The following is a 16,347-nucleotide window of genomic DNA, read 5'->3' on the forward strand; positions in this document are numbered from 1 at the left end:
GAGTATGAGGGGCAAGAACCCTCAGCAGTGAGATGAACCCTTGTACCGTGCAAGCACATGGACTGTGAGAATATTGAAGCTCTTGAAATGTGTGAGCATTTGCTTTTCTAGACTAGAACCCTCTTGCAGTGATGAGATAAAACCTTTCTTAACTGTGAGAACACTGACTGCAAGAAGGCACATTACCTCCTCAATCCTTCCTCGTTCAAGTCCTTTCTATTTGATGTGCATCTAACTCCCTACTGATACCACGTGTCCAATCTAAACCAAAAACAGTCCTCCTGCTTCTTTTCTTAGCTTCCCTTGCTCTAGGCCCTTCCCTCACAAAAGACCACAGAGGAGGTAGAGTCCAGCATTTCTTCCTTTTTTCTTGTGTCTTCTACTACAGACATTGCTGTGTGGACATGGTTGGGGCAGGTCCTCTTACTTATCATTTCTTTTTCTGATTGTATCAAGTTTCTCTTCCTGGCCTAAGAGCCAGGACTTGGGACTCTTTCCGTGGATTCCTGTAATTTGTTTTGTAGGGGTGTGCAGGTAAAGTTTGTTTTTTTCTTCATTGCCCGGCTCTGCTGCATTTTCTTTCCACCTTACTGTTGTTGAAGGTGAAAGCAGGCTGATCTTTATGAGCTTTCCTCTCTGCATCTTCCAGGTTGCTGTGGTTGGTGGAAGGCAGTGTCTGTCTGGCCTTTCTCGCTGCTTATTGTTGTTCTGAATGTGTTGGGTCACTGTATCTAGAAGTGGGAAGTGTGGACTCTTGTGATTATTGGCTTGCCCCAGCTCTACATGTTTGGTTCCAGGAAGAACAGACCTTCTTGAGAACTTTGTTGTCAGCGGTGGTCTTGGGATGCTTCAAATGCTTGTTGCAGAAAGTAGTGCTACCGAACATCGCATTATGGCCAGTTTGTAGTTTTAAGAGGCTCTCGGCCAGGTGGTTAAGGTCTGTGACACTCAGTCGGAAGATAAGGATTCAAGTCCTACTGCTGCTGTGACCATATGCCCCCTAGAGGGTCAGCTCTACATAAGGTGTTTTGAAGACTTCTAAAATCAGTGACTTTCATAAATCTATGGACCCGCTTGCTCCCTGGTTACCCACTCTTTCAGTGGGATACTCGCTATAGAGTCATTTTCTTCTGAGCCTTGAGCAGTCTTCTATTTTATATCAGCCTCCTCTTGTTTATGTGTCTGAAGGGGAGAGGAGTTGGCCTAATGGCTAGGGCGGTCGACCTCGAATATGGGAAACCGGGTTCGAGTCTCGGCAATGATGCTGAACGTCCTGTGATTCTGGGCAAATCATTTAATCTCCTCGTGCCTAACAAAAAGGAATGTGTCCTCATGTAACACAACTGGTGCTATGTATTGGGCTCTTATATCCGATACCTTTGTGTCAAGTTTGTGCTATATAAAACTCCGTAAAAAAAAAAAGAGAGGGCGGAACTGAGATCCAATTACATGACATCACACTTTTTTTCATGTTGGATCCTCTTGTAGCTGCGGTCTTGGATGCTGTCTTGCTGTGTGCCTCTGTCAGAGTGTCTGAGGTGTTGGTGAGACTTTTCGTACTATGGCTTTCTGTTAATTGGATGGATAGTCTTTGCATCATATTCATAGGTGGTCCCTTCATTCAAGCATTTTCTTGTCTTTAGTTAGTTTGCCTTGGATTTCTTTATCCATTACTTGTGTGAGGCAGTCTGCCTTGGTTCTGCTTACGTTTGCCTGTGACTGGGTTGGACCTTTGTTCAGGGATTCCCATCTGCCTTTTTTAGGTCCACTTTTCTCTGTTGTTCAGTTAGAGTTGACGCTACTCAAAGGACTATTCCTGTTAAAAAAAATCACCTGCATGCATGCATTACCTACAGTGATATTGTCTGGAGCATCTTGTGTTGCTTAAGATTTGTTTGACCTTTTTGCACTTCAGATTGTGAGCTTGCTGCGCATCCTCATATAGTAAGGACTGGTGTGAGGAAAAATTGAAGAGATAATGTGCAATTACTTAGAGGTAATCTTACTCTGATTACCCTTCCTTGTTCCAGTACTTATGTCCCACCATCCCTTCTTGTGGTCTCAACCTCAACCCCTGCTGCTTGGGGATTACAGGAAGTACTGCTGGGCTCCATCTTCTTAATTGTGCCTAGTGAGAGAAGGGGCTTGAGGAGAAAAGGAGTACGAGGTTTGGTATTGTTTTAGCTACGTCACATGGTGTCTGGAGTCAGTAAGTAGTGGGATGAGATGGGGAAATTGGAATAATGAAAAATAAGTACTGCAGATGCTGTATTTATCTGGTGCAGTAAATGTTTCCTCTTCTGAGTTTTCCTGAGGAAAATGAAGAATTACATTTAGAATTTGATGTTTTCCACACTATTTTCTGCATGTATGGGAATTTGCCTTCCTTCCCCCCTGGTAATTTTTGGCAGGTTTGACCTGTCGAAGTTTATTTGGGAAACATTCCAGGAGCACTTGTGTTCCACAGTACCCAAAATCTGCATGAACAAAGGTTTGTCCAGGGATAGGAATTCACTGGCCCACTTGTAATTGAGCACTTTGATGGATCTTTGAGTATGAATGAATTCTGCGACCACCAAAAGGGAAGCATATCCCTCTGGAGGGCATTCCAAGCCTTTGAAAGGCCTCCATGTGGAATTCCTTTTGCTGATTCACAACCCCCTCTAGATCCTTACATTCAAAAAGAAGGGTTGATGTTAAAACAAGATGTGTGTTGTATAATTTTGTTTTACTTTCTAAAAAGGACATGAAGTTGCTGCATCAGTTTTTTCATTTCGGATTAAGGATGAGGAAGAGGCGTGTGAAATGGAACATGAAGACTTTAAGAGGACGGGAAGCAGCAGTTGTTCCTCAGGTAAGTAATTAGTGCTTTGCTTGTATCATTTAAAGTCATGAGATAATCATGTTTGTTATGCAAGGGTTTCTGATGACACACTAGTTCACAGCATAGCGAAAAGAATCAGATATTCTTTCACAGTACAGGAACAGCTGGGGGGGGGTGGCCATGGATAACCTGCGCAAGGGGGATCTGCAGCCTTGGTCTTTGTAGATCTTTCTGCAGCTTTTGATAATGTCTCTCATAACCATCTTAATTGAGTAATTGAGTATCTTATAAGATTGGGGACTGCCCCCAGACCCTTAAATGGCTTGCGTCCATTCTAGCTGACAGAACACAGGCAGTTTCCCTTGCCCCTCTCACTATGGCAGCTGTTTCAATAGCTCAAGGTGTTCATCAGGGTTTCTCTTTGAGCCATGCGTTACTTAGCATTTATATGTCTCTCCTGGTAGAGCGGGTTCACTCTTTTCACTTTGAGATAGTGTCATATGTGGATGACACATAGATTATGGTCACCATTTATGAAAATAGCTCAGCCACCCAAGCTGGTTTTCAATCGCATGTGCAGGCAGTAGCCACCTGAATGCATTCCAGCTGTCGCCATCTAAAATCAGATAAAACTGAGGTTCTTTTGCTTACATACAAACCTATATTTGATTTGGACTAATGAGTGGTGGCCTACAGAATTGAGAACTGTCCCTGTTCTTGTCTCTAAGTCCTGGAACTTTGGAGTCTTTGTAGACTATGATTTGTCCATGGCCAATCAAGTAGGAAAAGTAGTAGAGAACCGCTTTTTCATTTTAAAAATCCTGCTTAATGAGGTGTCAAAAATAGTGACTCAACCATGATTGTATCTAGATTAGATTAAGGGAACTCGCTGTAGCTGGGTATCTTGGCTGTCCTATTGGCTCACCTTCAGTTGGTCCAAAATGCAACTGCTAGGTTTGTTCTCAATCTATCTAGAGCCGCCCACATAACTTCTTTTCTGAAGGCACTACATTGGCATGTACTTTGAAAGAGAACTATTTTTAAATTCTTGAATCACAGGAATCTGCATGCAAGGACCATAGGTATTTGACGAGGACTATTGCTCTCTATTGTCCTGAACGTAATCTTCATTCAGTTTATGCTTCATTGCTTGTTGTCCCTAGGATTTCACGTAGCAGCGCCAACAGCCATGGCTTCTATTTCCTCACACCTAAAAAGTTCAATGAATTGCTATTTCTATAATACAACAATTCTACTTTCTTTTCACTTATTACATGTGTTAATAAATGCAGTTTAGTGACAGGATGCTCAGGTTTTGAGCAGAAGAACATTCTACAAATAGATTTAGTATAATTTAGCAATTATTTGACAGAGCAATTAAATAAAATTAAAGATAATAAAAGCAGAATTGGCCTAATAAATCATATTGTAAACGTTCAATAAGTAAGCTGATTCTCGACTTGGAAAATCACAACATACAGTACAGTTTAGGCATCTTTAATATGCCAGAGTAAGTGGAAGTCCTAAACTGTCTTATCTACCTGGAAAATATCTTGACTAAGCTATTGAATGTAACATTTTCCAAGAAATTGAAATTGAAAAAACTGATTGTATCCCATCTCTTCGGAAAACAAATTAACAAAACAAAGTCAAGCTATTCTCAAAGTGCAACGTTATTATCAATTAGTTAGGATACAGGAAGCTGCTAGAGAGATACAATTTTTGACAGCTATGTTGATAAGTTTTAGATTCATTAAGTTTTTGCCTAGGAAACTCTCTGACTTCAATTTAAAGACAACAAATATAAACATGGCCTATTTAATTCTTCTACAATGAGGATTTGGAAGGTTGCTATGTCTACATCCTTCAACTTTGCTGAATTTAAATGCCTTGCTAGATCTACACCATCCAATATCCATTGAAGAACATGAATCTGAAGACCTCTGAAATTTTTATAAATCTGTTTCTTTGTTTTCTATATTACCATCTTTTGTAAGATTATAATAATATAATAGCCTGGAGTTTATAGTGCTGTTAATCCATTCTAGTTTGTGTCACTGAGTCTTACCATTTTGCTGGATGTTTCTCTACATGTGATTTGTCTTTCATGTGTGTTGTGTGTCCTAGAGCCTTTTGTGAGCTACTTTTGTTTAGCACTATTGCTCATAACGTCAACTGGTTAACCCCAATGACGTTATGAGCATTATCCTTATGGTTGATTGTGGATTCTGTTTTTTATATCAGTTTAAAATGGTCTATAAATGATACGGTTAAGGGGAAAAATAAGTGACTACCTAGCTAGACATAAGTACAGTGTTTGTTTGGTTCAAGAGACTCAAATTAATTATTTTTTTGTTTGAATATTTTATATTAGTTTTCAGCACTAAAGAGACTCAAATTAATGACATTTTTTCTTCAATGGTTAAAGGCTGGGTTGGCAATTGTGTTTTTCTCCAGCTGTTGGGAGACAAATGGTGTTGCTGTTCGCTTTTCTAGACCAATTCAGTCCCAAATAGTAGAGGAAAACTGTCACACTAGTATAAGATTTATACATGCTGAGGTTAAACTTGATACATTCTTACTACCTTCAGTTAATGGTATGGGCCAACCTTTTGGTGGAACATCCCTTCTGAAATTATTTGCCAGGGTATCATTTCTCGTATAGTTGGTGGAGATTTGAACTTTATAAAAGACCCTTTTCTCGATAGTCTTTCCTCCACTAAATTTAAGTTTCAAAAGTCCTATTCTTCATTCAAATTGGTTTTTAAAAAACACAAAAATTGTTGATCATTGGAGACTTCACCTTCCTACTTAAAATTAATTTGCATTTTTTTCTCCAGCACTCCCATTTCAGACTCAAGAGTTTACTATTTACTGTCCTCAATTTATGTAATTCGATTTCTAAACCCAAAATAGAAAACATTGATATTTCTAAACATGCCACAATATCCTAATCCTTAAAATTAGATGATTCCATCAACGAACTGTGTACACGTGTATTTTCTTTCTACCGATGCCATTTTTTGGGGGAACTGTGTTATTATTCTTTGTTGAAAAATAAAGGTTTAAAAAAAAAAAATTAAAAAAATTGGATGATTCCCCATTCTTTTACCCATTTCCCGTCCCAGGTGGAAAATACATTTTAATGAAATAAAGTACTAAATGCTATTGAACATTACTTTGCTCTTAATCTTGGGGAGAACACTTCCATGATAGTTTGACAGGATGTCTTTAAATCTAATATAAGAGGTGCCTCACTTTTTTCATGATTGCTCATAAGAACAAACCTTTCAGTTCAGATATTGCTGGTTTAAAAAAATCAATTGCTAAGCAGTGGCTAATTGTTTATTTCATTTAGTAACATTGATTACAAATTGAAAAGGGGGCAGGGTAGAAACAGCCTGACCCCCTAGCCGTCTTGGGGGAGGCCCCACAGGGACAAAAAAGCATGTAAAAAAAATTGTCGGCCTGAGTTGCGCGGGATATGCGGATTTCACCGAAAAAACAGAGCACAGTCTCCAGAGCTTCTGGAATCTTGAGCCCCCAGGTGGGCCAGGTCCCAGGGGCATGTACAATATATTAAGGAGGGGGTCACAAGGGTCCCCCTCCTATGGCTCATAAAGTCCCAGGAACCGCTACCTCCTGTGGCATTGTTTATATTTTATGTGGGGTTGCCTGCTCTGCTACCTTCAGAGGGTACATGTTGAATCAATGCGGGTTAATACGCGGCCCCCTTCAAAGCCTGGGGGACTGCCACTTCCCCATGGCTAAATATGACATTAATGTGGGGAGACCGTCACCTTCCTGAGTCTAAAGTGAAATGAGCACCGGGGGCCTGTGTGATACCCCGTCAGCCCTGAGGACCGCCACCTCCCCAAGGAAAATCTTGACATTTAAAGTAGGGGGTGGGTGCATGGTCCCCCGCAGCCCCAGGGACCGCCACCCCGCAGGGCCGGCTCTTGCTATGTCCTGGGGTGCCCACCCGCAGGACATAGCTGTTTGCCATGGCTTATAGGGAACTTTACCGCTCCAACCAAGCCATAGCAAACTGTGCTCGGCTTCAGCAAGTGAGAGCATTAAGAATGCTCTCACTTGCTGAAAGCAGAGCATAATTGCTTTTACAGACAAGGTGCTGACTGTTAACAGCTCCCTCTCTGTAAAAGCAGTGCCGATTCCGGCAGGGATGTTATCAGTGATATCTCTGACCATGTCATGAGTGATGTAATATGTGAGGTCATAAGCAGTGCATTGCGGGGGCATACATTGTAGTTATAGCTCAGGTAACTATAACTGCTCAATTTCACTGTGTTTTTATGAATGAAATTGGAGCCTATCTATAAAGTCCCTGTAACCTTTGTTTTTTTAAGTGAATTTCTAAGGTTTTTCAAATTCTATTTCCTAACTATAACGTCTCTGTAACCTTTTGTTTTTTTAAGCGAATATATATAAATATTTATATATATGTAATGCGTGTGTCTGTGTGTGTGTGTGTATTTGTGTATATGCATATTTTATCCAATGACGGTCGCCACTGGGTAGTTATAGTTAGCACCACGTTTCCATAGGCTTTGCTAATAACTTTGGCACAGTTTGACGAACCACAAAACGTCCCCAAAAAAGTCTCATCCACCTCAGGTTCTTCCTGTAAACTTTTAGGTGATCCCTCAAAGGGTTGCCGAGAAAAAGGGGGGTGGTCACAAGACGCATATTCTCCATGTTATTTTCCAAAGGAAAATTGAACAGCGATACTGCGAAAACATATGGATGGAATTATACCAAGTGTGACAGAAAGCAAGCACTTGGTACAGAAAGTGCTCTTTTTGTGATCTGGTGTAAATCCATTGGGTAGTTTTTGAGAAATTAAGGTTCAAATTGTATGTATATATCACGCCGCAGAGGATCCGCAGATCCCACAGGGCTAAAGTTGCGATCTGATTGGCTGCCATCACATCAACAAATATGTAGTAGCAGCTATTTTAGAACTCAGGGACTCAGTCCCCTGATCTACTAAAAGAATAAAAAACATATAAGGAGACAGGGTAGGAATACTCTGCCCTCCGATGCCTGGAAGAGGGGCCCCAGGGCCAAATTTCTATTTTTTATTAGTAGCGCAAGTCTGCGGAGGATCAGTGTTCCTGGAAGAAAAAAAAGGCAAGCTCCCACCCTTTTTAAAATTTTAAACCTCCCAGGGTGAGCCAGGGCACGTTCGGACGGTGCATTAGATTTTTTAAATACATTTTTAGACCCTGACGAATCCATGCCCTGGGGACACTTTCCTGTAAATGGGGAGGGTAATTGTGGCCTTCCTCCCCTAGCCATTTTTAGGCATTGGTAACCCCATCCACCAACTTGATTGCTTTTTTTATTGGTTGGGGGGCACGCTGTCCACCTCCCCAAGCCCTTTTTAGGTCCTGAGTCTCTCATCCTTAGGGCCAATTGTCTTTTATGGGGGAGGGGGCATGCACCCACCTTCCCCCATACTATGGCCATGGGAACCACATCCCTCATAGCTGGATGGCATACAGTGTGCCAGAGACGCCATCCCCCGGGACACGGTTAGGTTCCCAGCCTGGGAGAGTGCAGGAAGGGAATAGAAATTGAATTCCCTACCTGCACTCGCCAGGCAGAGAACAGTACTTTGTCACAGCCTGCAGTAACATAGACAAAACCTGCTTCCTTCGGACTGCTGCAGAGGTAACAGAGCTGACTCCCGCCGCACCCAGGATAGGTGCTGGCTGAGGAGCAGACTGGAGCAGTGGGGGCCTTGGGTCTCTCCCCTCTTACGCAGCCCAACAACTATAAAAAAAAGGTGTGGTTGCCTTTAGAGGACACCCGCAGTAAAAGTTATATGGTTTGCTCCTGCCGGCACCCACAATGGATGCTCACTGGGAAGCAGGAGGTGGAGACTTGCCATGGTGTGGGTGTCCCTGGTGACGATCAAGGTACAGACTGTAACATAATCGGCAACTCCCTCCGGCACCCAGTATGGGTGCTACCGTGGAACTGGCAAGCGCCAAGGGAACCCTGGGGATCTCCCTAGTGGCGCCCAATATTTGACATGTTGTGGGTGCCCTAGGTGGGCACTAGGACACCAAAAAATATTTAAAAAGAATAATAAGTGAGCATCAGGAGCCGCTAATATATTATTCACTGCTGCAACCAAGAAGCCACACTATAATGCCCTGCAAAGGCTTTTTAGTTAAGTACTTTGATCCTATTGGTACCCCTAGAAGAGGCAGGGGCACCATCCAACAATTTTTTTTAATATTGTGGAGGGCTACAGGGAGGGCAACAGTCCCGAGCAACATAAAAATAAACTCAGTAAGTCTACTGAGTAATTGAATCCATGAACCCAGGAAAGCTTACCATATTTTTTAAAGCCCTCCAAGCTGGAGCTATGCTCTTCAAATGGAGGCCGTGGGCCCCTTGTGGTTGGTTCTATGGCTGCACTTTGTGGGCTGAAATATGTTAAAAAAAGACTTGAAGACATTTTAAATGTTTCTTTTAAAAAAATGCTTTAATTAAAATATTTTGTGACAGTCCCTATTATTAAACATTCCAATCTGTGAATTTATAAAATAAGCATTTAATTATAGTTATTGGTAACTTTTTGACAAAACCAGTAGGTCTGCTTTATATATGCTGATGTGGAGACTCTTCGATAAAGCCAATCGGCCAGCTTCTTTTTATATTTTGGTGTTCTGACCCTTTGACAAAGGCAGTAGGTCCGGCCCTACTTTAAATGGCACAATTCATATTTGCTCCCTGGCATAGTCAGCTGTACGCAACAGCAGGGAGTTTCTGCGCCCAAACCGAATCCGCGCACAGCCTGGTTTGGGTAACTGTTAGACCTGGCATCATTGGCTTGAGTCTCCCTTCCGTTTTGACGGATTGCCTCATCTGTTTTGATATGTTTTTGCTGGATTTATGCTTTGGGCACTGTGCCACTGCTAATCAGTGCCACAGTGCAAGTGCTCCCTGTGTTAAATTGGTGTACTAATTGGTTTCTCCATGATTGGGTTATTTGATTTATCTGTTAGACCCTAGTACAGTGCACCATGTGTGCCCAGGGCTTGTAAATCAAATGCTGCTGGTGGGCTTGCAGCACTGGTTGTGCCACCCACAGAAGCAGCTTGTAAAGTGTGTCTCAGGCCTGCCATTGCAAGGCCTGTGTGCAGTCTACCACTGCCATGTCGACTTGGCCAAGTGCACCCACTTGCCAGTCCCTAAACCTTCCCTTTGCTTCATGTTAGACACCCCTATGGTAGGCCCAAGGGCAGGGTGCATTGTAAGTATAAGGTAGAATATGCTCTGATGCGTATAGCATGTTCTAATAGTGAATTACAGCCATTTTCGTTTTTCACTATTGAGGCTACCTGTTCTCCATAGGCCAGAATGAGCAGCTAGATTATTACATGCTTATAATCCTAACTGACTCAGGGAACACGGTAGAAATTCGAATTTAGTATGCCTGAACTCAGAATAATCAAATACCTCTTTTAGTAAAATTTATTTTAATATTCTGTGTTTGCAAATACCACTTTTAGAAAGTAGGTATTTGCTTGCCTAGCCATTTGAGCCTGCCTCTGCTGGGTTGTGTATTCCTGGTCTGGGTTTGTGAGTGACAGGGCTGGGGGATTCCAGGTGACAGGCAGGGGCAGCCCAGTGGTGAATAGAGAGATCTGCATCTAGATGGGAGGAAGGAGTTGCACCTGGGACCTGAATTGGGCTGGACCTGCCCCCTACAATGCCGGCTCCACCCCCTATGGCTTGTCTGATGTCTCTGCCCTGCACCGTGAACGGAGAGAAGGAATCATGTCGACAGAGTGCTCCAGAGCTGTATCTTCCCTCCCCTGTGCTGGCTCCACCTCCTGTGGGGCAGCTGATGTCTCTGCCCTGCACAGTGAAAGGAAGAAGAGAGCCATGTAAACAAGGTGCTCAGGAACTGGTTTGGACTAGGCAGAGCCTCTGCCTTCATAGAACAAAGGATTTTGGGGTATAAATATTGGGACCCTAATCCCAAGGGATTAGATCACTTCTGGACAAGAAACCTATCTGCCAAGGAGAAGAACCAAGGAAGCTGCAGGAGTTGTACTGCCCCTCTGCCAGTGTGCTGTTTGCTGGGTTGGCCTGCAGTGGTTGCTTCATTGCCAAGGGAAAGGAGAAGGAACTTTATAAGGACTTTCATATACAGAATATTCTTCAAGGGCTTGAACTGTGCTTGCCTCCTGCTAAAGTCTCAGGGGCAAAAGACTTCACCTCCAGCACCCTCCTGAATTTCCTTGCTGGGTATTCTGACTCCAGTCACTTGCGGCCGCTGGGAGCTGGAAGCACGATGCATCGAGAAGAAGCGTTTTGCCACCGCAGCTGAAATCATCGCAACGCCGGAGAAGCGAGCCTTTGTCACATCTCCCTGGAAGCGTGTGTTCATCGAAGCTGCCTACTGTCGCATCACCGGAGAAGCGTGACGCCATAGAGAGAGTCGCCATTGCATCACCAGTGAAGCGTGTCGCATGGCTGTCGTGGCTCCAAAGTACAGAGTCATCGCAAGGCTGCCAGGGCGTCAGCGCATCGTCATCGCCTGCATCAAGGGCGCCATCTTCTCGCATCGCAACCGGATCGTCACATCGCACCAAGGCGCCATCTTGCGCACCGCAACGGGCCGCAGGCCGAGAATCTACGCATCACCTCCACACCTGTAAGACTCACGACGAGTCCCCTACTCTGCGCAACCGTTCCCCCGGGTCACAGAACCGACGCATCTCCCCTTTTGCGAGCCTTTTGTTCACTTTGCATTACGCATCCAGGTACTTTGTTGAGAACTTTGTCGCATTTACCAACACATTTGAACTAAGTAACTTTAATCATCTTTTAAGCAATCTTAAGTGTAGTATTGTGGATTTTTGTCGTTTGTGGTCTTGTGTTTAAGTCTATATAAAGAATACTTATTTTTTTATAAATCCTGTGTTGTGTCCATCTGTAGTGTTATCACTGTATTACGGTGTATATTCACAAATGCTTAACACACTGCCTCTGAGATAAGCCTGTCTGCTCGTGCCAAGCTACCAAAGGGCTGAGCAGGGGTTATTAAGCAGTGTAATCCCCTTATCCTGACTTATAAGTAAGGGTCCCTATTTGGACAAAGGTGAATACCATTGCCAACTAGAGACCCCCAGATCTAACAGGAACTAACCCCACATCACAAAATAGCGATAGATATATTACTTTCACTGAAAAAAACAAAGGTTAAAGTGACGTTATAGTTAGGAATTGTAATAAGATAACATTTTATAAAGCGCTTGGATGCTTCAGCATCTTGGCGCTAAGGAGTGTGACGAGGGACTGTACCGTTGACAGCGGTGACTTAGTTCATGGGGAATAACCAGGATTTCAGCAGTTTTCAAAAAAGCAGCCTGTTGGGTTGTAGTCTCATCGAGATGGGCAACTGATTCCACAGTCTAGCTGCACAGTGTGACAGACTCCTACCTCCCCATCTGGCTCTGCGAATTTTGGGGATATGAATGAGGCCCGCATTTGTGGATCAAAGATTTCTGGTGGGAGTGTACCATGAAAACATTTTTTGGATATCCCCGGATACTCCTCCATATAGTGCCTTATGCACCAAACAGAGGGCCTTAAATGCTTCTCGTTGCTGGATAGGTAGCCAATGTAGCGATCTAATACCAGCTGAGGTGGGATGCCCTTTGGAATGTTTAGTAGCAATCGTGCCGCCGCGTTTTGCAATGATTGCAGTTTCGTCCTCTGTGCCTTGTTAATACCCATTAAGAGTGCGTTGCAGTAGTCTATTTTTGAAAAAATAAGGACTACTATCACCAATTTCCTAAGTCCCTGAGGAATAAATGGGAACATCTTCTGTAAGGTCCTCAGTAAGAAAAAACAGGTGGAGGTTAGACGATAGATCTGAGCTGCGAAGTTAAGCTGATCATTAAAGATCACTCCTAGATTCTTGGCCTTAGCTGTTGGACGAAGACATTCACCGGCCTCAGTCGGCCACCAGCTTTGATTCCACAGGGCTTATCCATTACCGAACTCCACTACCTCCTTTTTATCAGTGTTGCTCTTAAGAAAGTTTTGGCTCATCCAGCTCATTATTTCCATCAAGCAGGCATGAAAGCTGATGGCAGTGGTCTCAGGCTGCTTGGATACGGAACTGATAAGCTGCGAATCATCCACATTTGAGACCAAAATAAAGCTATGCTGTCTGATGATTCTGGCCAGTGGAGTAACATAAATATTAAATAGAGTCGGTGACAAGGCAGATCCCTGCGGCACTCCGCATGGAAGGTGAAATGTGTCAGATTGTAGATTTTCCCAGTATATGTTTTGGTCCCTACCGGTTAGAAAAGAAGAGAGAAGGGCTAGAGCTGTGTTCTCATTTCCCATATCCTTCAGCCGCCGCACTAACACCGTATGATTTACGGTGTTGAATTCTGCTGAAAGGTCTAAGAGGATAAGGTCAGCTCTGCCTCCCCCATTGACCTGTCTGCGGATCTCCTCCATAGCCATAATCAGAGCAGTCTCAGCAGAGTGACATGACCGAAATCCATGCTGACTTGTGTCCAGCAGATAGTTGGAGTCAAGGTATTGAGTTAACTCCCTGTTGACTGATTTCCAAGGATTTTGGCTGCTATTGGCAGGCATTAAATAGGTCGCTAATTTTTAGCCTCAGTAGGGTACAGGGTAGGCTTTTTCAAAATTGGCCTAATACATGCTTTTTTCCAGGTCATAATCTTACTTTACATAACAATTCACTGAATAAACCAAAGGTTAGAGGGATGATATAGTTAGGTTACATTTTCGGTTAAAATGTACTGTTTTAAACAAACAGTCTACTGAATTTCACCAGTTATAGTTACCTCAAGTAACTGTAAATACAAGTGGGAAGGTGGGCATCTGAGGGGGTTTGGGCACCTGTGGTAGTTGGGTACAGGACCTTGCCACAGTCCAGGCCCTGCTCCCAACCCACACATGGGGGTGGACATGTTATTTTACATTAATTAAACATAGAAATTCAATGAAAGAAAACAACGGTTAAAGGGACTTTCTAGTAAGATGAAAATGTCAGTTAAAACATACAGTTTTAAATTAGAAATACCAATTAAATTCACCAGTTATAGTTATCTCAAGTAACTATAACTCGTGCCCTAAAGTAACTATAACTCACGGTCTCGCCATGCACTGATAATTATCTCTTATATTATGTCACTCATGACATATTCTATGACATCGTTGATAACATCACTGCAGCATCTGAAATGACATAATTGATGACAAAACTGTGCGTGACAGGGTAATTTTTTGGATATAACTATGTATGTATAAAATAATAGATTGGAAGCCAAAATGTACAGGAAACCAACTGGAGGTAATACGGTATTACATGCCAATAGTTTTCACCCCAAAAACTTAATAAATAGCATACCATATGGGGAGAATTTGAGAGTAGTGAGAAATTGCAGTGAACCGAAACAAACCAGATTGGATAAATGATTTAGAGAAAGACGGTATTCAACAGAATTGATTGCACAAGCAAGATAAAAGGCCAACCAGAAGAGAAGGGAAACAGTTTTATTTAGAGGCAATAGAAACAACTACAAACAAATTTCAGAGTTCAGATTATTCACAAGGTTCTTAAAAGAGGAAGGAAATATCAGAAGGATAATGCAAAAATACTGGCCTTTGGTAAGAAGTGACCAAGCATTAGGGAAGTTATTCCCAAGGAAACCAGAGGTTTCTTTTAGAAGCACCAAATCCATGAAAGACATGTTAGTGAAATGTCCATGCCTTCAATTATGAAAAACAATAAAAATGATTTATTTTGCCCATTTGACACAAAGCTGGATAAGATTGGAGGCCCTTTTCTCTGTAAAGGTGATTTTGTAGTTTATATGCTAACATGTCCATGTGGACTGTCATATGTATGGCGCACCACCCTGTAGGTACACAAAGGGTACTACAGAGCCATAAAGAATAAAGATAAAACATACCTACTAGCTAGACACTTCCAAGAAGTGAATAATAGTAACGATAAATTGTTGAACTATTATGTAATAGATTCTGTCCACAGTAACATAAGGGCAGGAGATCGGGAACTGCAGGTAAAGAGACATGAATCTCTGTATATATTAGTACTCAACACCAAGTGCCTTGTATTGTGGAGACGTGGCAAGAGAAGGTGTATGTGTGTATGTATGTGTATATATATATATATATATATATATATATATATACATCAACGATCTTCACCATCTCCGTGAAACGGTGAAATGAAGACACGGACCCCAGGCTGTCGGCAAGGTAGATTTTATTGTTGACCTCTCAACGGGCGACGCGTTTCGAGCAACAAGTGCTCTTGTTCACACCTTTTTTTTTTTTTTTTTGTCGGCAAGGTAGATTTTATTGTTGACCTCTCAAGGGGCGACGCGTTTCGAGCAACAAGTGCTCTTGTTCACACACCGTACACCCGGTCAGCTGACTTAATATATACTTTTTTTTACTTTTTTTTAAAGTGATGCTCCACCTCTCAAGAGTATCACATGGTCATATGGTGAACATAAAGAAAATACTTTACAAAACACCTTGTCAATTCATTACAAATAATATTGGTACAATAATATTTCTGCTTGAATGCTAAATCACATCAAAACTGTTCAAATATATAACAGTTAAACATTGGGACTAATTTGTAAATTACAAGAAAATATAATCTATTTACGTAGAAAGTTTGTGATAATATATACAAAATAAATATATATATATACACCAATTTACACTATTTACATGATATTTCATCTATGATACACAGTGAAACAAACTATCTAAATCAATAATGAACTTATTACTGCTTAAAATGCATTATATTACTGACAGAATTGATGTTATATTTCCCTGTTCCTTTTTCTTGTAACCAACCACATTTTCCTATTTGTTGGTATAACACTATACAATAGCCCCCTATGAAATGAAGAATCCTATTGTACCAATGCATGAATTTTGTTTAATAAAATGATTACTAGCGTATAGACCATATATGACCAATGCTCAAAAAATTATCGTGATTTAAAAACACAAATCCTCTTTAAGCAATCTGCCTGAGGATACATTAATACCATAGAATTAATAGTTAACACCTTGTGCTAAATTTCAAACCCGGTTAACAATTCGCTTAACACAAAAGAAAAATTCTTAAGTTTTTGGAGTGTATAGATACATGAGAAATTAGTGAAAATTACTATATTACAAAAGAATTACATATATTGACAATATTTACAAAGTGCGGTCTGATTTACCATGTTTTCGGGTGAATTAATTCAGCTTGATTTTTCCTATGGTTGTTTTGCTATCCAACCCGCTTTCCAGTGATGCACTAGATCGCCATGCAATCCTCCACCAAATTCACCTGATGTTAATACAGGAAATCCCTATTGGTAGAAACATAAGTTGAATAAGATAATCAGAGAAATGGGTCCACTACAGATGCATTGTAAATTTACAAGTTTATA

The 16,347-nt window shown here is 41.8% G+C and overlaps 1 protein-coding gene across 4 annotated transcripts in view; it reads left to right on the top strand.

The window, feature by feature from the left end:
* LOC144818740 (uncharacterized) overlaps nucleotides 1-16,347 on the top strand; it is a 175,994-nt gene that overhangs the window by 144,808 nt on the left and 14,839 nt on the right. For all 4 annotated transcript variants that reach the window (XM_078676443.1, XM_078676442.1, XM_078676441.1 and 1 more), the window contains one exon: nucleotides 2,744-2,854. In XM_078676443.1, coding sequence (XP_078532569.1) covers nucleotides 2,744-2,854 — 111 coding nt within the window. The remainder of the gene's footprint in view (nucleotides 1-2,743; nucleotides 2,855-16,347) is intronic.

Source organism: Lissotriton helveticus, chromosome 2_1 (assembly GCF_964261635.1).
Source record: "Lissotriton helveticus chromosome 2_1, aLisHel1.1, whole genome shotgun sequence".
NCBI classification, from domain to species: domain Eukaryota; kingdom Metazoa; phylum Chordata; class Amphibia; order Caudata; family Salamandridae; genus Lissotriton; species Lissotriton helveticus.